We start from the raw sequence: 21,968 nt of genomic DNA on the forward strand, positions 1-21,968 counted from the left end.
CCGAACCTTATCACCACATATCCTTAGCCAATGCAACGTTCCTCTACATACTGTGGCCTCGATGCACCTCCAAGAAGGGGCAGACGGTCAGACTGACTGTTGAACCTTCTTTGAGGGGTCACTCGGGGCACCGGTTGTGGAGAGTTAGTTGGATGTGAGGGTCATTGTACTGTTAATGGCATTGTACTGGCAGGGTTCTGTTGTGACTGAGCAAGTCTGTAATAATGACCCTTTGTGTCTGTAACTCATCTTGTAAAATCTTTCTTGTACTTGCTGTTGTCACACATGGTTAATTTTATTGTGAGCCATTCACTTGATTTCCTGACATGTAGCTGTCATGAAGGAGGAGCGTTTAAGAGTGTGTGACGGCTCTGTAGACCATTGCCATGCAGTTTAGGTGCAATTATATGCTTTGCTCTTGTCTTGTGTTGTGTGGGTGTTAGGTGGTGGTGAGGCAGTGAGGGCAGGCAGGCAGGGTGTGTGTACCTAGCTGAGGTGTACAGGATCAGCAGTAGCCCTGTGTTGTTCTGTCCCCGTGTCTGTCAGTATCCAGCTTATCTCTGAAGCTGTGTGTGTTTGTGTGTGTGTACGTTTGTGTTTCTAAGTATCTGTCTTTGAGAGTTTGAAGTTGATGAATTTGGAACTTGAAGTTGAGTGTTACCACTAAAGTTTTGAGTTAATAGTTAGAAGAGAGCTACTTTTTACTAAATAGTTATATTGTAATATTGGAGGAAAATCACAACACTGTGTATCTGAAAATTATAAAGAGTGCTTGAGGCACTGGACTGTTAACTCATGGTTTCTGTGGCTCTGTGTTGGCTGGTTATGGCAATGCTCTGTGTGAGTGTTGTTAAGTATCTCTTGAAGATGTTACTATCACCATTCATTGAATGTCTGGATTTAATTAACATTCAGCAACAATGTTGCTGTGGAAATTTTGATAACAGCACATGTGCTGCAAGCATTTTCAACCTCATCCCTGGACTCCCCCTCCCCCTCCACACCTCGGCCCGTCTTTCCCATTCCCTTGGCATCACTGTGTTGTGTTGTGTTGTTCAGACATGAGTGGCCTGATATCTGCCTTAAAGGCACTTGAAAAACAAAACATGATTGTTTTATTAATGAAAGGAAAGCCACAAACAAAATTGCCACAGAAACCAGCTCCTGCAACAGTCCTTTTATGTTTTTATTGATGCACAGTGTGTTAGATTTTTCTACAGTATTGTGGACAACAAATTGGTGGACCACTTTGAAAGGTCTTTATCAATTAATTAATTACAAACCTGCCACACTCTAGAGGTGTGAGAGGCAGCCACTGGTTGGTTAGCCAGCACTGTTTGCAAGGAGGAAGACTGATTCTAGAAGTTAATTAGAAAGCTTCTCCTTGGTGAAGGGAAAGTGTGCACTAGGTGTGTGTGTGTTTGAGTGCCTGAAGCAGTGGAAGAGAGACAGGAAGACAGGAGAGAGATAATGTTTCAATAGTTACATCCTCAAAGCTCCCAAATATGAGCAAGTAACACATTGTACCTGATTATTGTGATATTACTTTGTAGTTTGTTATTACTGTGAGAGTCTGAGCTCTAAGAGAAAGTATTGAGGAGATGGGGTTTGGGTGTGAGAGCAAAAGATGTGAGTGTGGAGTGAGTGATGGGGTGGGCCAGGTTGGGAGGCTGCACACTGGTTGGTTGTGACGAGGGTGTGCCCGAGGCAAGTAGGAGGTCAGGGCTGTCTGTGTGACCACCAGTAAGGCTTAGGTGGTAGATGAAGGAACACAAGATGGAGAGGTGTTGGATGGGGTGTGAATATTGTGAAAAGGGAGTGGAAAATTCTTAGTGGAAATAGTGAATAAGTGGAAGATTGCAAAAAAGGGAGTATGGAGAAGTGAAGAATTTGCCTCAAGGGGAGTTTCTGGAGGCAATAGCAATACATTAAAGCTATGAATGAATGGATAGGCAGCATCAGACATGGGCAATTATTTATGTTATGTAATCGATTACGATAACTTAATATTTTCACGATTACTATTACAATAAAATCAGGTGTAATTGATTGCAAGTACGATTACATGATGTATTAATCGTGATTACAATCGTGATTACAGGAAGGACTGAAAGGTGAACTTGCAAATTTCACACACATGTACCATACTAAATATTTAATTGGTTGAATTACTACAGATATTTAGAGTACATACTTGTGTACCAGAAACTATTAACTAAAACTTTGCTAATGTAATTGCAAAAGTAATCACGATTACGATTACATTTTAATGTATTTGATTACGATTACTTAACAAAAAACAAGAGAGTAATCAATTACTTGAAAAACTGTAATCGATTACAACCGTAATCGATTGTAATCAATTACAACTGTAATCGATTACGATTACAGATTATGATTACACCATGTCTGGGTAGCATAGGAATTTATTTAAGCTGAAACCTGTGTTTGTATGTTGCAAAAAAGGGAGTTTATGGGCAGGAAAAAGTTCAGGATTTGCCTCAAGGAACTGAAGAGCAGTGTGTGTTTGTGTATATTAGCTGGAGGGAAGTGTGTGTCTGTGCATGAGTGTGTATGAGTGTAGTGTAATTTTCTGTTCAGTATTAAGGTATGTCAAGTCATTTGTATGCACCATTTCAGTTGTTACTTATATCATCAAGAGTGGGAGAGACTCATAGCTTGTCCAACCCCATAAGGGAAAAAAAGGATGTGAAATGAGAAGAGAGAAAAGGGTGCTTTGGGAAATGATTTAGGCTTGGTGTGGATGTAAACTAGTGTTGAGCTGCACATTAAGACAGTGTGGTAAAATATGAGAGGAAGAAGATAGGAAAATGAGATGAGTGGAGATGAGTCATTTGGAGGGGAGGTGAAGGGATGAGGTGACACAAAAGAAGGGATGTATGAGTTAAAATGATGCTGGGAGGACTGGTAGAGTATTTGAGGTGAAGGGGATAGAAGCATTAGAGGAGATGAGTTTGCAATGATGGAGCGTAGGTGACATGAAAGAAGGGATGTATGAGTTGAAATGATGATGGAGGACTCTTAGAATATTTGAGGTGAAGGGAATAGAAGCATTAGAGGAGATGAGTTTGTAATGGTGGAGTGTAGGTGACATGAAAGAAGGGATGTATGAGTTGAAATGATGCTGGGAGGACTGGTAGAGTATTTGAGGTGAAGGGGATAGAAGCATTAGAGGAGATGAATTTGCAATGATGGAGTGTAGGTATAGGAACATATGTAGAGTCTTCTGCCATGGTCAAGGAATGGGTGTCAATAGGTGTATATTTAATGTTTGTGTTTATGTAATGTTGAGTTTTGACAATGCTGTGAATAATGTGTTCATAGGTAAATATTTATTGTAACCAGTAACGCAACACTTAGCCTTTCCTTGCCAATGTCTCGTGATGGGTGGAGAGGTTCATTATGAGGGGAAATGCAGGATTGCCAAAAAAATTTTTTTTTTTTTTTTTTTTTTTTTTTTTTTTTTTAGATTGGTATATTCTCTTTGTATTGAAGTTCTTGGCACTACCTGGCACTTAAACCCTCACTGTGGATATCTCCGTTGTAGTGATCCGTTACCTTCCAAGTTGGGTGGTGGTTGGCCTAGCTAGTCCAGGGGATGAAGGTTCTTGGTTGTGAGGTGTTGGGTTGTCACTGGGCAGCTGGAGGGAAGTGTAGAGGTGTGTGGTGATGGTGTGGGTGTTCAGAGTGCTTTTCATATTTCCCTCCAGAATGATCTGTGATGTTATTGTTACATTTACTTAATGCTGTTGAATGTATCTCAGGAGGATGTGTTTCATACCAAGAGTCGTTATATATATTGTGTTATGTTTCAAAGTTGACAATGAATTTTAATTTTCTTTCCCTGTATGGCAAATCAAAGCTTGAAACAATCTTCCCAGCAGTGTTTTGAACACTGAACCATCAGGTTAAAGTGTAGGCCAGCCATCCACTTGTAAAGAGGGTGTTGTGTTGTGTTGTGTTGCCCTACCAACACATGGTGCTGCTGGGACACACAGGGTTGAACACTGCTTCATCTGACACATTACTCACTTATTAGTTTTCCTGCGTCACATTGAGTGTCACACAGGAAAATGATGCAAGTGTTTAATAATGAAGGAGGAAAATATTTTTTTCCTTCCTTCCCTGTAAATGAAGCTCTCATTGTTGAGTAACTGCACCTGTCGTTTTCTCATAATGTGTTAATTTGACTGCCACTGTGCTGGCAATGAGTAGTGGCCAGAACATATGCTGGGAAGATGACTTCATGTAATGACTTTACTGTGTTGTACAGAGCCATTGTTGGGGGCAGTGATACTGAGGGCCTGTGGCTGTGTGTTGAGGCACATTTTGTAGTATGGTTGATTACTGCCCCCAGTATTAGCTGATGAATAGGGACCCATGTTGTGGATGGTTTTTGTGGACATGAAAAGTCTTGTATTTTTCCCAGTGTGGGAAGAGAGTTTTCACATTTGAGACAAGGAGGTCAACATTCCTGTGCCTGATAAGGAAGTAATGTGGTTCAGCAGATTAGATATAAAAATATTTTTCCAATGACAGATTAGACAGATTGTTATATTGATGATTAACATTTCCCTTATTCCCTGTAGACAGTTAGGAACATGTACATCTATTCACATTTACTGCCATTGATATTTAAATGTGTTATCTATGAACACCTGCAATAGAGATACAAGTAATGTGTCTTTATCATATACTGCATAGAGGAAAAATGTCTGAGCCTGTGTGTGTGGAGTCTTGGCAAGAAGTGTTGTCATTCAGGTGGAGGAAGGAATTAATGAGATGTCAGCAATGTGTTTTTGTTGAGGTTTAGGAAGTGACATGTTGAACCATTGCATCATACTGCCTGCACCTGTGTTGGCTTTGTGCTTGTAAACTGGTGCATGCAGGTTACTTGTGTGGCAGGTGTTTGTGTTGGCTGGGCAGGGTGGCTGGTGTGGCAGCTGAACACAGTAACATTGTAAAGACAAATGTTGCCAAACTATGGTTGTGGTAAAAAAATATCGGTCCACCTTACCCTTAACTCACTGTGACTTGGTAAACCTTTGTGTGGCAGAGTCTCCTTTTTCCTCTTCCCTACCCTCCCTTACCCCATGTGTCTTGCCACACAGAAAGGGGCCACAAAGTCACAAGGTTAGAGTTAGGTGGGTCAGTGTTTTGTATGCAGCAGTACAATGCTTCAACACACTGCACACCACTGAGAGATTCTGGCCACAGGAATGTCCTGTTTATAGAGTTCTTGTCATGGATGAACTTTCACTCCACTCACTGAAACTTTACAAATTAAAAAGTCTCCTTCAAACAAAATCAGGTTTGGCCTTGAATCATTTGTGTAAAGTGTTTGGGGTTGTGTGATGAGGCAGGCCATGTGAAGGATGCGCACACACACACACACACACACACACACACACAGTTGTTGAGAAGGTCTGGACAGTTTTGTATTTGTCAAGGAAGCTTGCCTTCCCTCTCACTCATGTCACTCCTCATGATTCAGATCAGACTGGGCTAAATAGAACTCAAGAATTGATTAATAAAACAATAAAAAAATGCATGGCAGTACAACATAAGATTACAAGGCACACACTGGTCATTGGCTGTTGATGATAAAGAAATGGAGCAGTGAAAAAGCCATTTGTTTGTAAAATAATGATCCCAAGATTACTGAAGTGAAGTGTTGTGAAAAAACATTGCCACTTACTGCTGTCAGTAGAGGGTATAGGAAATGATGACTGGCCTCAGACATGTATGTGTGTTACTCACCCAGCCCAGCCTCACCACACATGATATTTGAAACCAGCTCTGGCATTTCAAGTGTCTATGTTTCTCAGATAGACAGGAAAAAGACTGATCAAATGAAGCCTATAGAATCCTAAGGCTGCAAGCACCATTTTTGTAAAGGAAGATGTTGAAAGTGACTCCTCTTTCAGCATAAGAGTTCTTGTTAAGTAATACAGTTTTTGAGTCATGATTCCTCCAATGACACCTCCACAAGACTGAATTTGTCTTTATTTGTTACAACAAACTTGTTTTTGGCATAATCTGTCTTTGCTGTGTTGGGTCCATTCTGGCAGCCTTGTGGGTCTAGAGCACCCAGAATGAGGGACATGTGGAAGCAGTGTGGGCAGTGTTGGGTCATGTTGGTGCTGTTTTATACTGTGTGTACCTGTGGCCTCAGGCACTGCTCTGAGGTAAATAAAGGACTGTGATACTAAAGAATGTTGATGTTTATCTATGCCTTGGGATGCCTGTTGAGCTGAGTGTGTAATGTGTTGTAACACAAACTTTTGGGCCATATCATAAAATGTAGAACAAAGATTATTATGTACTTAGATTTGTTACGAAATTAACATTGTATTAAGAATATTTTACACCTTCAGACACATGAATTGAAAACCTTGTGCAAAAATTTTGTAAATATTTTTATCTTTGAGGAAAAGAAGTCATTGCAAATTTGGAGAATGGCAGCATTTTGGGAATCACTTTGAAAGTTGAGGAACTGTGTCATGGGAGTGGCAAAGAAGGAGCAGGAAGGCACAGTGTTGGTCCAGGGGTGGGTGGAGCCTGGCCAGGGAGGGATGGACTGTGGACAGGTGGCTCAGGGATGGTGTTGGTGTAGGGTGGCAAGATTATGTTCAGGAGTAACTTGATGGGTGACTCCTTCCTCCCTTCCCTCCGTGTGATGCATGTCATTGCTCTCCCTGATGGGCCGGCCTCCCTCACCCACGTCTGACCGTGACATGTACTGGTGGTCCTTGTAGTGTGTGGTCATATTGGTCATGGGAGGGAGTCTGCACATCAAGAAACTCTAAACATACCAGAGCAGGGTTGTTGAAGGCACGGGTTGCACAGCAGCGCTGGGTTGTGTTAGACTACTTACTGGGTTGTTAAGTCTTAACGGAGATAATAGACCTTTGGGAGGCACACAGCTCATGGTGCTGTCATTAACCCGTCCGCTGCGATTGGCACGGATTTGGCTTTCACTGGTAGCCTGGTAACATATACTCCCAGGTCTTTCTTTGCCTCTGTGGTGGATAGTGGAGTGTTTCCCATGTGGTATTGGTATGCTGGATATCCCCTCCCAAGGTGCAGGACTTTACATTTTTCTTCATTGAGTTGTAGCAGCCACTTTTTGTTCCATTCCTGTAGCTTGGTGATGTCTTCTTGTAGGAAGTCCACAGTCAAGGGGTAAAGCTCTGCCACACATTTACACCAATACAAAACATGAAAAATACTCATCAGAAAAAGTGACCTTGTATAATAATGGGAATAGCTGTAGAGGAAAATTTTCATTCATAGCATACAAGGAAAAAAATAGGTCACGAGGGTAATACTTCAAGAAAAAAACGGGTCGTGTTGATAAAAGTTTGCCGAACACTGGTGGACGGTAATGGAAAGTTGACGGAAGGGTTTTAAAGGGAGGGAAGATTTTTTTGTAAGCCGAATTTACTGGACTTGACTTCTATTGCGAGTTAAATTCATTCCTCAGTTAAACATGTTAACGCCTTTAGACTGACTATTTCATATACTTCTTCATCTACATTTTTATTGGGTTCTCTCTCCCTTCCCCCCATTACCCTCCACCTCACTATCTCTTATTGTTCATCCATTTCATCCTTCTTACACATGTTCTCAGTCTCATCATTCTTCATCCATCTCATTCTTGGTTTCATCCTTCACTCTCTCTTAACCACTTTCTCAATATCTCCTCATCCATTTGTCTCATCCTCGGTCTCATCCTTCACCTCACAAACACTCCTAACCACCTGTCATCCACTCATCCAGCTATCTATTGGTATTAAGTCATCCATCACCTCATCACTCAGTCTCATATTGTTCATCCATTTCATCCTTCATCTCACTCTAACTTACTCAGTCTCATCATTTTTCATCCATCTCATTCTTGGTTTCATCCTTCGCTCTCTCTTAACCACTTTCTCAATACCTCCTCATCCATTCATCCATCTGTCTCATCCTTGGTCTCATCCTTCACCTCACAAGCACTCTTAACCACCTGTCATCCACTCATCCAGCTCAAATTTTGCATGGGACTATTTACCCCATGAGCAAATATGAAAAAGGAAATGGCTGGAAAATATCTTGAGGTGAGGTGAATCGTGTCGGGGGAGGGTAGAGTAGGGTTGGGGGTCAAGCTTTTTTGGTAGTGTTGTATGATGGGGCGGGAAGCTTCAGGATGGACACTTTTGGATACAGGAATACGTGGACACTTTCACACCCTTAAACAATGTGTGTGTGTGTGTGCGTGTGTGTCAGTGGCTGTTGGCTTTCATCCTTAATTTTTCATATCCTAAGTTCATATATACATTTTTCTCTCATATCCTGATTCACTTTTTCATATCCTAAATTAATCTATATATTATTTTCTCATATCCTGATGCATTCTTTCATATCCTAAATCCATCTATATATATTTTTTCTCATATCCTAACTCATTCTTTCATATCCTTCCTTCATACATATATATTTCTCCTCATCTTTATTCCTTCCTTCATATCCTAAATCCATCTCTATATATTTTTCCTCATCCTCATTCACTCCTTCATATCCTAAATCCATCTATATATATTTTTTCCCATGTCCTGATTCACTCTTTCATATCCTAAACTCATCTATATATCCTTTCCTCATCCTCATTCACTCCTTCATATCCTAAATCCATCTCTATATATTTTTTCCCACATCTTGATTCACTCTTTCATATCCTAAACTCATCTATATATCCTTTCCTCATTCTCATTCACTCCTTCATATCCTAAATCCATCTCTATATATTTTTTCCCACATCTTGATTCACTCTTTCATATCCTAAACTCATCTATATATCCTTTCCTCATTCTCATTCACTCCTTCATATCCTAAATCCATCTATATATATTTTTTCCCACATCCTGATTCACTCTTTCATATCCTAAACTCATCTATATATCCTTTCCTCATTCTCATTCACTCCTTCATATCCTAAATCCATCTATATATATTTTTTCCCACATCTTGATTCACTCTTTCATATCCTAAACTCATCCATATATTTTCCTTTTTATGCTCAAGATTCTGTGACCCGTGTGAGGCTTTGTCTGTGCTTCCATCAGTGAGAAAACTAGACTTGCAATTTTTTTCTGCAACTCGTACTGTCATTCTATATTCCTCCACCTTATTCAATTCATTCTTTGGGTTCGGAGAGAGAAGAGGAGAGGAGAGGAGAAGAGAGAAGGGAGGAGAGGAAAGAGGCAAAAGGAGGGGAGGGAAAAGTATGGGAGAGACTGATGAGGAGAGATTAGTAGAGAAGAAAAAAAAGAAAAAGAGGAACAGTATTTGTTGTAATCTCTCCAATCTCACCCCGCATACTTTTTCATAATTTTCTTCATTTTCTTAACATTTTCTCATCTTAATTTGTGTTGTATTTTATTTTCCTATTTTATATTTTTCTTCCATCCACATTTTTTATCGGCTTTTCTCACCCTTTCCCTTTGTTACGCTCCACTTCACTATCAATCATCCACTCATCCAGCTATCTATTGGTATTAGTCATCCATCACCTTGTCACTCAATCTCATTCTTCATCCATTTCATCCTTCATCTCACTCAAAACTTACTCACTCATAATTTTTCATCCATCTCATTCTTGGTTTCATCCTTCGCTCTCTTAACCACTTTATCTCCTCATCCATTCATCCATCTATCTCATCCTTGGTCTCATGCTTCACCCCACAAACACTTTCTCAATATCTCCTCATCCATTCATCCATCTGTCTCATCCTTGGTCTCATCCTTCCCCCCTCAAACACTTTCTTAATCTCTTATCATCCATTCATCCATCTATCTCATCCATGTCCTCATCCTTCACCTTTCAAACACTTTCTCAGAGTCATCCATTCATCCATCTCATCCTTGCCCTCATCCTTCACCTCTCAAACACTTTCTCAGTCTCATCCATTCATCCACCTCATCCTTGCCTCATCCTTCACCTCTCAAACACTTTCTCAGTCTCATCCATTCATCCACCTCATCCTTACCTCATCCTTCACCTCTCAAGCACTTTCTCAGTCTCATCCACCTCATCCTTGGTCTCATCCTTCACCTCTCAAGCACTTTGTCTCATCCACTCATCCACTTCATCCTTGCCCTCATCCTTCACCTCTTAAGCACTTTCTCAGTCTCATCCACTCATCCACCTCATCCTTGGTCTCATCCTTCACCTCTCAAGCACTTTCAGTCTCATCCATTCATCCACCTCATCCTTGCCCTCATCCTTCACCTCTCAAGCACTTTCAGTCTCATCCATTCATCCACCTCATCCTTGCCCTCATCCTTCACCTCTTAAGCACTTTCTCAGTCTCATCCACTCATCCACCTCATCCTTGCCCTCATCCTTCACCTCTTAAGCACTTTCTCAGTCTCATCCATTCATCCAGCTCATCCTTGCCCTCATCCTTCACCTCTCAAGCACTTTCTCATCCATTCATCCACTTCATCCTTACCTCATCCTTCACCTCTCAAGCACTTTCTCAGTCTCATCCACTCATTCACCTCATCCTTCCACAATCCAATCAATCAATCTCATCACTTTTCATCCATCTATCTCATCCACTCTCAATTTTACCCTTACACTTAGTTAATCTCTGTCCACCCGCCCATCCATCCATCCATCTCATCCTTAACCTGTCCGCTGCGATTGACACGGATTTGGCCTTCACTGGTAGCCTAGTAACATATACTCCCAGGTCTTTCTCTGCCTCTGTGGTGGATAGTGGAGTGGTTCCCATGTAGTATTGGTGTGCTGGATATCCCCTCCCAAGGTGCAGGACTTTACATTTTTCTTCATTGAGTTGTAGCAGCCACTTTTCGTTCCACTCCTGTAGCTTGGTGATGTCTTCTTGTAGGAAGTCCACAGTCAAGGGGTTAATCTACTTTTCACCTCACTGCCATACCCTGCCAATCCCCAGCCAGCCATCATCTGTATTTCCCTGCTATGAGAGAGAGGGGAGTGTCAAAATGCCTCTCCACCCACAGTTGGCCCTCTCTTCTGGCCACTCAATTCTGTTTTCTCTTAACCCGGTAGCAGCGGGGATCATGTTTCTTAATGGTCCCTCTAAGCGAGAAAAATGAGAAAAAATCATCACTCACACAAACCGTTTCATAATATATATCAAAGCATTTGTGATCAGTTTATGCATCATCTACTTTGGGGGGGTTATATCATGTCACAAATTTGGCCCGTTGCTGCTACACGGTAAAGCCACAAATTTGGCCCGTCGCTGCTACACGGTAAAGCCACAAATTTGGTTGTCGCTGCTACGGTAAAGCCACAAATTTGGCCCGTAGCTGCTTCACAGTAAAGCCACAAATTTGGCCCGTCGCTGCTACACGGTAAAGCCACAAATTTGGCCCGTCGCTGCTACACGGTAAAGCCACAAATTTGGCCCGTCGCTGCTACACAGTAAAGCCACAAATTTGGCCCGTCGCTGCTACACGGTAAAGCCACAAATTTGGCCCGTCGCTGCTACTGGGTTAAGCGAGGATTGGTTAGCGGCCTTTTCCTTTTCTTTTTTTCTTTTATCTCTTTCCTTTTTCTTTAACTCTTCTTTTACTGTTTTGTCTTGAGCTTCTTCCATTGTTGTGAAAAAAAATGTATGTGTATGTTTCTCGACACATTTTCATTTCATCCGCATCTCACAGTGACTTGTTCTCTCCACAGCGGGACCTTCATCATGGAGTACGTGGGCGAGGTCTTCGACACGCGGGAGTTCAAGCGTCGGAGGAAGGAGTACGCGAGGGACATGCGGGCCCACTTCTACTTCATGGCCCTCAAGTCTGACCAGCTGATTGACGCTACTCGGATGGGGAACATCTCGCGTTTCATCAACCACTCCTGCGACCCCAATGCTGAGACGCAGAAGGTGTGTATTTACCTAGTTCTAGTTTTACAGGGCCTGGGCTTTACGCTCGTGTGGTCTCGTCTCTGTGTCTATATTCATCCAACTTTTCCTTAAAGCTTTGCACACTCCTCGCCAATATTACATCCTCACTCAGTCTGTTCCAAACCTCTATCTTTCTTTTGTGTGCATGTGTGTTTGTGTGTGTGTGTTGGTAAGGGCAAGGGAGAGAGGAAAGACTGGTGAGGAGAGGAGAGATGAGTAGAGAAGAGGAGAAAAGAGAAAATAAAGGAGAGGAGAGAGGTAAGGCGGGGGGGAAGAGGAGAGGAGATAAGTTATTTGCTAAACTTCCTTCATATGTGTGTTCGTATGTTGTATTATTGTTTACTATTCTGTAGGTTTGGTATTTATTTATTTATTTATTATTGTGGGTCTGTGGGAGTGTTATAAAGACAGAATGCATTTGAGAGACAGACAGACAGACAGACAAACATATGCAGACAAACAGACATGCAGACAGACAGACAGAGAGAGAGAGAGAGAGAGAGAGAGAGAGAGAGAGAGAGAGAGAGAGAGAGAGAGAGAGACATATGCAGACAGACATATACAGACAGACATTTGCAGAGAGGCAGACAGACAAACAGACAAAGAGTGCATGGTTCAATAGGCTTGTTTGTGTTCTTACCTGTCATTAGTTTATCAGTCTCATTTTTTTCTTCCTCTACTCTTATTTACTTATTTCTTTTATTTTTTCTTTTATTTATTATTTATTTATTTATTTATTTATTTTTTTTTTTTTGTGTGTGTGTGTGTGTGTGTGTTTGTTTGTTTGTATGTGTGTGTAACTTTCCTTTGTTTCATCTCCCTTCGCCAACCTCAAACAACAACAACATCAAATTTCTCGTTCCCTTCTCTTGCAGTGGACGGTGAATGGTGACCTCAGGATTGGCTTTTTCTCCAAGAAGCACATCGAGGCGGGAGAGGAGATTAACTTTGACTACAGACTGGAGAGATATGGGTAAGTGTGTGTGTGTGTGTGTGTGTGTTTTTACCTAGTTGTAGTGTTCGGAATGTTAGATAAGCTTGTTTTGTCCTGTTTCCATATCTATTTTCATGTGTGTGGGTGTGGGTGTATGTATGTATGTATGTATGTGTGTGTGTGTGTGTGTGTGTGTGTGTGTGTGTGTGTGTGTGTGTGGTCACTTGAGAAACAAAATGTAAGCCATGTAATCCATATAAAAGAGGAGCTTTAAAATTTACCTAAAAAAATAAAAAAAAAAAAATTTAAGATGAGTAAAATAACATATGGTACACAAAACATTACAAATCATTCACCAGTTATTCATCATTCATCTATTATTCACCCAGGCTTTCTATTTCCCCCCTCCTTATTCGCACCTTTGAGCTGTTGCCTATCCCGTAAGAAGACAAATAAATAAATAAAAAAAATAAAACCGTCACGCTTGCCTCGCCCCGCAGCCGTGAGCCCCAGAAGTGTTACTGTGGCACCGCTATCTGCCGCGGTTGGCTCGGGGAATCACCAGACGAACAGACCAAGGAGGAGAAGGACGAGGCACGGCGGAAGGAGGAGCGAGACAGGCGGAAGAGGGAAGAGCGGCGAGCCTACTTTGAGGACATTGATGTAAGAAAGGTTTGGATTCTTAATTATGTTTGGGTGTGTAGTGGATTTGGGGGTTGAGTTTATGGGTATATTTATCATCCACTTGGCTTGTTTTAACCTGTCTGCTGTGATTGGCACGGATTTGGGGGTTGAATTTATGGGTTTATTTATCATCCAATTCGCTAGTTGTTTAAACCCGTCCGCTGCGATTGGCACGGATTTGGGGGTTGAGTTCATGGGTTTATTTATCATCCAATTCGCTAGTTGTTTTAACCCGTCCGCTGCAATTGGCACGGATTTGGGGGTTGAGTTTATGGGTATATTTATCATCCAATTGGCCTGTTGTTTTAACCTGTCCGCTGCAATTGGCACGGCGTTAATGGTTTGTCCACTGTAAGAGTTAGGGTACAGTCACCAATTTGTATGTGCTCTTCAGTGGGCATATATATTTTTTTTATCAAGGATCAAGTTACTTAGTTTCATATTCAGGTTCGTTCCCTGTTGCCGTGATCATGGGTTACTTTTGTACTCGGTGAAATAGTGCCTCATCGTCAAGGAACTTTTTCATTATGATCAGAAGCTATCAAGTTAGTATAATCTGTGTTAATGTATTTTCTCACAGCTGAAGCAATATCCTTACCAAGTACCTTCTCTTACCTCCTCTGTTTTTGTTTTTCTGTGTCTGTCTGTCTGTCTCTGTCTGTGTCCCCCCTCTATCTGTCTGTCTGTGTCTATCTTCCTCTCTATCTGTCTGTCTGTGTCTATCTTCCTCTCTATCTGTCTGTCTGTGTCTCTACCTCCCTCTGTATGTCTGTCTATCTGTCTCTCTGTCTGTGTCTATCTCCCTCTGTCTCTCTCTGTCTGTGTCTATCTTCCTCTGTATCTGTCTGTCTTCTCTCTCTCTTATTCATCATCTTCCAAACTTTTCTCATGTTAACCATTTCTCTCGTAACCTTTCCTCTCCTATCAGTCTCTCTCTTAACCATCTCTCCCTCTCCTAACCATTTCCTGACCGCCTTCCTTCTTCCACAGCTCGAGGATGAGATCGAGAAGCTCAACTCCCACAAGCTTCGGAACAGACAGGATACGCTCAACCTCTCCCGACTCATGGTGCGCGCCGAGGACTTCAGCTCGCGCGTCATGCTCCTGCAGCTCCTTCAGACGGGCGAGCCGGCGTGTCGTAGGCTCTTCCTCGACTACCATGGCCTCAAGGTGCTCTGGTCCTGGATGGCGGATCTTGGGCTCTCCCGCCAACACACGGCTCTCAAGGTGGAGGTGAGTGGTGGGATGTGTTGATGGATTTTTCTTTTATTTATTTTTCTTTTTTTTTTTCTTCTCTCCTTTCCTCTTTTTTCTCTCCTTTCCTCTCCTCTTTTTTTTCTTTTTTCTTCCTTTCCTTTTCTTATCTTCTCCTCTTTTTTCTCTCCTTTCCTCCCCTCTTTTTCTTTTCTCTTCCTTTCCTTTTCTTATCTTTTCTCCTCCTCTCCTTTTTTCTTTTCTTTTCTATTCTCTTCTTCTCTTCTCTTTTCTTTTACCTTTTCTTCTTCTCCTTTATTTCCTCTAATCTCCTTTCCTTTCTTCTAATCTCCTCTCTTATCTCCTTTCCTTTCCTCTCATCTCCTTTACTTTCCTTTAATCTCCTTTTTTCTCTTCTTTCCTTTCCTCTTATCTCCTTTCTTCTCTCCTTTCCTTTCCTGTAATCTCTTTTTTCTCTTCTTTTCTCTCCACCATTTCTTTTTTTTTCTCTCTGTCTTTTCCTCTATTAATCATCACTCCCTCTCCGCAGATCCTCAAGACCCTGGAGGTCCTTCCCATCACCAACAAAACGCAGCTCACCGACAGCCGCGTTCTCTCCCTGGTGGAGCGATGGAGCGGCCAGGGGGGGTGCACGCGCTCCTCCACCTCCTCCACTAGTCTCTCCCCGCCCCCGCCACCGCCCCCACCACCCAAGACCAGCGAGGCCGCCCTACCCCCGCCGGCGCCGAACCTTCCTGCAACTCCTGCCTCTGCTGCTGAAATGGATCCGAGTAATAAAAAGTCGAGGTTGGTGGTGTTTGGATTTTTTGTTGTTGTTATTTATTTATTTTTAGTCTACATTTGTTTGTCTATTCTTATCTACTTTTCTGTTTATTTGTTCGTTTACCTTTTTGATTCGTTTATATTGATTAGTCATTTTTCTTGTTTATCTTTTTTATTTGTTTATATTAATTACTTTCATTTTTATCCGATCATTTATTTCTTTGTCTATTTGTGTATCTATTTATTTGTATTTATTAATCTATCATACCTTTATTTTTATTTATTTGTTTGTATATGTTACTTTATTTACTTTCCCTTTCCTGAAGTTGTCAAATTTACATGGATTGGTTTTAATATTTCTCCATTTTCTCGATTCTTCCTCGTATTCTTCTTTCTCGTTTTCTCTTGCCTCCTCTCTCCTCGCATTTACTCTCCTCTCCTTTTCACTCTCTTCTTTGTCTCCTTTTCTCTTTAATCCCCATCTCTTCACTCTCTTTTTCTCATCTTCCCTCTCCTCTCCTCTCCTCTCCTCTCTCCTCTCTCCTCCCTCTTCTTTCCTCTTCTCTCTCCTCTCTCTTCCCTCTTCTCTCCTCTCTCCTCTCTCTTCCCTCTTCTCTCCTCTCCTCTCTCCTCTGTCTTCCCTCTTCTCTCCTCCTCTCTCCTCTGTCTTCCCTCTTTTCTCCTCTCCTCTCTTCTCTGATCTTTACACTCCATCATCTCAACAGTGACACCAGTGAGGAGTCAGATAGCGAGACGGAGCCCAAGTTACCCATCGAGGGCTCCAGCGCGGACGACAGCAGCATGGACTCAGAGGTGGATAACCCCAAGACAGGCATGGAGGAGGAGAGCAGCGACTCCAATGATGCCAAGGACACCGCCGCCGCTGCCTCCTTGATCCCTGGGGCAGAGGAGAAGCTGAGGGCGGAGGGACTGTCGGACGAGGAGAAGGAGGTGCAGGAACTTCTGGAACTGCACAAGTCGATGGTGGAACTAGCCCAGAAGCTCCTTGACGCCTGGAAGAACCTCAAGGAGTTCTTCCGGATCCCCAAGAAGGAGCGGATCGAGCTGATGAAGGAGCACGAGAGGGAGGTGGACCGTGGCTACAAGGAGTATCTCGACCAGGCCTCCGAGAGCGACCGGGACTCCGAGAGGGACAGGGACCGCAGGGACAAGGACAGGTATGGGGTGATGGGAAGCAGGACTGGGGTTGTTAAATGCTAGGGTAGGCTGGTCAGGTTAGGCAAGGTTAGGTCAGGTCATGTCAGATTTGGTTACGTTAGGTTAGGTTAAGTTAGGCCAGGCTAGGGTAGGTTAGGTCGTCAGGTCAGGTCAGGCAAGATCATGTCAGATTTGGTTAGGTTAGGTTAAGTTAGGCCAAGCTAGGTTAGGTTAGGTCATCAGGTCAGGTTAGGCAGGGTTAGGTCAGGTCAGGTCAGATTTGTTTAGGTTAGGTTTGGTTAAGTTAGGCCAGGCTAGGGTAGGTTAGGTCATCAGGTCAGGTTAGGCAAGGTTAGGTCAGGTCAGGTCAGATTTGGTTAGGTTAGGTTAGGTTAGGTTATGATGTGTTTGTTTATTCTTTCCTGCCCAGGTTAGGTTAGGTTAGGCTGGGTGTGCTAAGGATAGATTTGCATAAGTTGGATTAATTTTAGATTGGATTAGCATTTAACTCACATATCCTTAACCCACTAGCTGCGGGGATCATGTTTCTTAATGGCCCCTCTAAGCGAGAATAATGAGAAAAAATCATCACTCACGCAAACCATTTCATAATATATATCAACGCATTTGTGACCAGTTTATGTATCATCTATTTTGGGGGGTTTATATCATGGCACAAATTTGGCCTGTCGCTGCTACACGGTAAAGCCACAAATTTGGCCCGTCACTGCTACCAGGTTAAAAAAGCACCTACATTCTCCTCTACTCATCCTTCATGCTCCTTTTTCCTCTCTCTACATAGGTTAGGTTAGGCTAGGTTATGTTAGGTTGCATTAGGTTAGGTTAGGTTTGCATTGATGTGATTTGTGTTAGATTGAATTAGGATTTGTTTAGCTCACCCACATCCTTCTCTACACATCCTTCACGCTCCTTTTTCCTTCTCTACACAGGTTAGGTTAGGTTTGCATTGATGTGATTTGTGTTAGATTGAATTAGGATTTGTTTAGCTCACCCACATCCTTCACGCTCCTTACACAGGTTAGGTTAGGTTTGCATTGATGTGATTTGTGTTAGATTGAATTAGGATTTGTCTAGCTCACCCACATCCTTCTCTACACATCCTTCACACTCCTTACACAGGTTAGGTTAGGTTTGCATTGATGTAATTTGTTTTAGATTGAATTAGGATTTGTCTAGCTCACCCACATTCTCTTCTACACATCCTTTATGCTCCTTTTTCCTTTCTTACACAGGTACAACCGCCGGGACCATCACTACGACAGGCGGCGGCGGTCCCCAGACAGAGAGAAGGACCGCTACTCAAGGGTCCGCGGGTCATCCAGGGAAGACCGGTCATCAGACTCCCCGAAGATGTCCAAAGAGCAGAGACGACAGCTGTTTGAACTCAAGGTAAGGGAAGAAAAGGAAAGGAAGAGAAGGGAAGGGAGGGAGGGAGGGGAGAAGGAAGGAAGGAAGGAAGGAAGGAGGAGGAAGGAGGAGGAGGGAGGAGGGAGAGGAGGAGAAGAAAGGAAAGGAAGGAAGGAAGGGAGGAAGGAAGGACAGGAAGGAAGGAAAGAAGGAAGGGAAGGGAAGGAAGGAAGGAAGAGGAAGGAAGGAGAGAAGGAAAGGAAGGGAAGGGAAGGGAGTGGAAGGAAATGAAAGGAAAGGAAGGAGAGGGAGGGAGAGGACCAAGGAAGGAAGGAAAAGGAAAGGGAGCAAGAGATGGGAGGAGAGAAGAAAGGGAAGGAAAGAGAGGAAGGGAAGGAGGGAAAAAGAGAAGGAAGGGAAGGGAGGAGAGAGAGAAGACAGAGAAGAGAGGAAGGAGGAAACAAAGGGAAATGGTGTCAATAATAATAATAATAGTAATAATAATAATAATAATAATAATAATAATAATAATAATAATGTGTCTCTCCTGTTGACCTGCTTCCCTCTTCCCCAGGTTCAGCAGCAGGAGGAGGAGGCCAAGCAGAGGAAGATGCAGGAGGAGATGTGGACCATGCATGTAGACCGGTGCCGTCTCTTGGGCCATGACCCGTACCTCACCCCCATCTTTGACCCCACCTACCAGTACTTCTGGGACCCCGTGGCCGCCAACTGGCAGCCCTACACTGGATCCGGTGAGATGGGGCGCCGGGTGGTGGTGGTTTGCTTGTTGTGTACAGCTGGCTTGTCTCAGGCTTTCATTTTTTTGTTGCTTTCTGTGATTATAAAGAATATTGTTTTCCATCATGTAGTCACGGCATCAAGCCTAAGCTGTAGCTGTTTGTTGCCAGTGGTGGGCACCGCTAACCCAAGAGTTGGCTTCGCTAATTGGTAATCCACTAACTAAAACGTCAGCTTTGTTTACGCTAAACCGCTAAACTGATAAAGAAATTATTGGAAGCTAATGCTAACTGCCAACTTTTTTATATGGATTTGGCTTCATTCTAGTATTTTGACTCTTAAGACTCTTAAAAACAGACCTAGTGATGTGAAATTTGAATATTTTGTAGTTTAGACCAAAAAGTTTCTTTAATAATTATCCAGTTAGCCAACTTTAAGGCACAATTTACCCAAAAGTGGAGGCCCTGGAATTATTGCGCCATGTGGCTCAACTGGTGCTGTGTCCGCCCACAACGGACAAGAACAAACCTGTATGAATTTTTTAGTGGACTTAAAATTAGCGGAGGAGGAACTACATTTAGTGGAAGCTAATTGGTCAGCTAACTGTTTTGAAAGTTAGCAAAAATGCTAATCTGCCAATGAAAAAGTGAGCTTCGCTAATCAGCGGTCAGCGGAGCCGTGCCCACCACTGTTTGTTTCTCTTCACCCTCACCAAAAACATGAGTTGAAAACCTCGTGGTAGTTTTTTCTGCCGACGGTTTCCTCGTTGTTCAAGGTGTGCAGGTGTTGTATTTTGTGTAAGGCAGAGCTTTGGTGTGTACCTGTTCATGCGTGCATGTGCGCGCCCCTAACAGTGTGTGTGTTGCCAGACCCCAACCTGCCGGTGCCTGCCGCCTACGGCCTCAACAAGGGCGAGGGCGACGGCTCCCCCATGACGCTAGTGATGGCTGGGGCGCAAGGCTGCCGCCTCGGGGGGGCCGGAGAGCTGCCGGGGCTGGGCCAGGGGGGGCCCGACGACCCCCTCAACCCTGCCAACATTCCACTGCCAGGGGAAGTACCGATGCTGCCCCCTGGCTCCCCCTCCCAGGGTGTGGATGGCACACCGCCACACGCTGCCAAGCTTATGTCCATCCCCCTGCCAGGCGAGCCAGCGACTGTGGGCCTGGAGGGTGTGCCTGGCCTGGGGGGCGAGGGCGCGGAGGTCCCCAGCGCCATCACCATCCACCTGCCGGCACGCTGGCGTGTGGCACGGGATGCCGACGGACACGTCTACTTCTACCACGTCAAGACGCGCATCACCCAGTGGGAGCCACCCACCATCCTCACGCCGGGCCTCGCCTCAGACTCATCCTCGTCATCGTCCTCATCGTCTGACTCGGACTCCAGCAGCACCACCGACGTGAGTCACCCGCCGCCCCGACTACCTGTGCTCCCCGTGGGTGTGTCAGTGAGGCCTGCCAGGCAGCCTTGGGGGCCAAGCCTCACCCCTGCCTACCTCCAAGGGCCAGACAGCCACTCACTGACACACCACACACAAATGATGACAACTTTCCCTCACTCATTTACATATATAGCAGTGCTTAGTGGGCCTTTTTGTGTTTTGTTTTTGCCCTTGACCTGCTTCCTCTGCTGTAAAAAACCCACAAGACGTGTCAGTAACCTTCCTGTGTTGCTGTTCCAGAGTGAAGACTTCTCCACGGAAGAGGAGGAGGAGGAGGAGGCAGCAGAGGAGGTGGAGACGGTGGAGCGCAGTGAGGTGTCCAACGAGAAGATGATCCGCCACCCGAAGAACTCCAAGCGGCGGCGGTCGGAGGCGCTGGTCCAGGAGAGGGTCATCAGTGTGAGTGTGATGACCTATGCTGACCTTGACCCTCACTCTGACCTGACTCTCTACTGCCTTACTCATATTCACCTGACTCATTCTTCTTCACCTTCACCCTTCCTCTTTCCATCCTTCATCTTAAGTCTGTTCCCTATTCCTCCACCATTCTTAGTAACATTGATTGCACTCTGGACTCTTTCTTTCCATTTCCTTTTCTCCACCATTCTTAGCAATTGTTACACTGTCTCCTTCCCATTCCTTCTTCAGTCCCTTCCCTTCCTTCCCCCATTCCCAGCAGCCATGACAAGCTTATTCCTTTCCTTTCCATTCCTTCAATCCCTTCCCTTCCTTCATTCCCAGCAACCATGACAAGCTTACTCCCTTCCTTCCCATCCCTTCGTCAGTCCCTTCCCTTCCCTTCCTCCATTCCCAGCAACCATGACAAGCTTACTCCCTTCCTTCCCATCCCTTCGTCAGTCCCTTCCCTTCCCTTCCTCCATTCCCAGCTTACTCCCTTCCTTCCTCTCATTCTTTCCACCATTCCCAGCACCACACTTCCTGATAACTAAAAATATATAACAGCAACATATGAATACCTCGTGACCATAATCTGACTCCTGGCCGTTCCCTTCTTCAGCCCATCCTGGAGATCGACAAGGAGGCAGCGAGGAGAGAGCGAAGGGAGGCAAAGGAGCGGGCACGGGAGGAGGCCAGGCAGGAGAGGCAGGAGGAGCGAAACACAAGGACGCAGAAGGAGGAAAAGACCCAGCAAACGACTGACCAGCAACAGACGGAGGAGGAGGTGGTGGTGGCGGTACCAGGAGAGAGGGAGAGGGAGAGGGAGAGGGACAGGGAGAGGGAGAGAGAAAGGAGGGCGGAGAGACACGAAGCGAGAGCCAAGAGAGAGAAGGTAAAGGTGGGTCTTGTTCGGCAGTGTTTGGCCGATGCTTCTTTTGTTTTGTTTTCTGAGTTGATTTATTGCCGAGTCCTGGAGTGAGGCGGAGTGTTGACCAGCGCCAAGCCTGTGTGGAAGGGTCTGAGGATAAGTGAGGGACAAAAGTCGTGTTAAGTGTGGTGAAATCCTAAGGCTGAACATGTGGTATATTCTGCAGTTTATCAAAGGGATGGTTAGTAGCACTGACTGGAGTTACCATCTGGTCCATATAGTTATTGTTTTTGGAAAGTAGTTTGGAAAGTTTCGTTTAGTCGGCGCAACGTCTGTGGTCATATGCCGGAGAGAGACAGAAGGGGAAGGAATTATAGAAGGGAACAGATCCCAGGAGACAGGATACAACCCCCGATTAATACCTGCTACCCATTCACTGCTGGG

The 21,968-nt window shown here is 44.1% G+C and overlaps 1 protein-coding gene across 9 annotated transcripts in view; it reads left to right on the plus strand.

Annotated features, from left to right (window-relative positions):
• The window catches only part of LOC126983610 (probable histone-lysine N-methyltransferase CG1716), a 63,329-nt gene that overhangs the window by 36,128 nt on the left and 5,233 nt on the right, over positions 1-21,968 (plus strand). For 5 of the 9 annotated variants that reach the window (XM_050836427.1, XM_050836428.1, XM_050836429.1 and 2 more), the window contains 11 exons: positions 11,735-11,936; positions 12,833-12,930; positions 13,392-13,563; positions 14,566-14,808; positions 15,320-15,576; positions 16,278-16,730; positions 17,964-18,120; positions 18,653-18,830; positions 19,671-20,215; positions 20,498-20,656; positions 21,276-21,554. In XM_050836427.1, coding sequence (XP_050692384.1) covers positions 11,735-11,936; positions 12,833-12,930; positions 13,392-13,563; positions 14,566-14,808; positions 15,320-15,576; positions 16,278-16,730; positions 17,964-18,120; positions 18,653-18,830; positions 19,671-20,215; positions 20,498-20,656; positions 21,276-21,554 — 2,743 coding nt within the window. The remainder of the gene's footprint in view (positions 1-11,734; positions 11,937-12,832; positions 12,931-13,391; positions 13,564-14,565; positions 14,809-15,319; positions 15,577-16,277; positions 16,731-17,963; positions 18,121-18,652; positions 18,831-19,670; positions 20,216-20,497; positions 20,657-21,275; positions 21,555-21,968) is intronic. The other 4 variants (XM_050836434.1, XM_050836433.1, XM_050836435.1 and 1 more) reach the window with 4 other exon arrangements.

Source organism: Eriocheir sinensis, chromosome 54 (genome assembly GCF_024679095.1).
Source record: "Eriocheir sinensis breed Jianghai 21 chromosome 54, ASM2467909v1, whole genome shotgun sequence".
Classification (NCBI taxonomy): Eukaryota; Metazoa; Arthropoda; class Malacostraca; order Decapoda; family Varunidae; genus Eriocheir; species Eriocheir sinensis.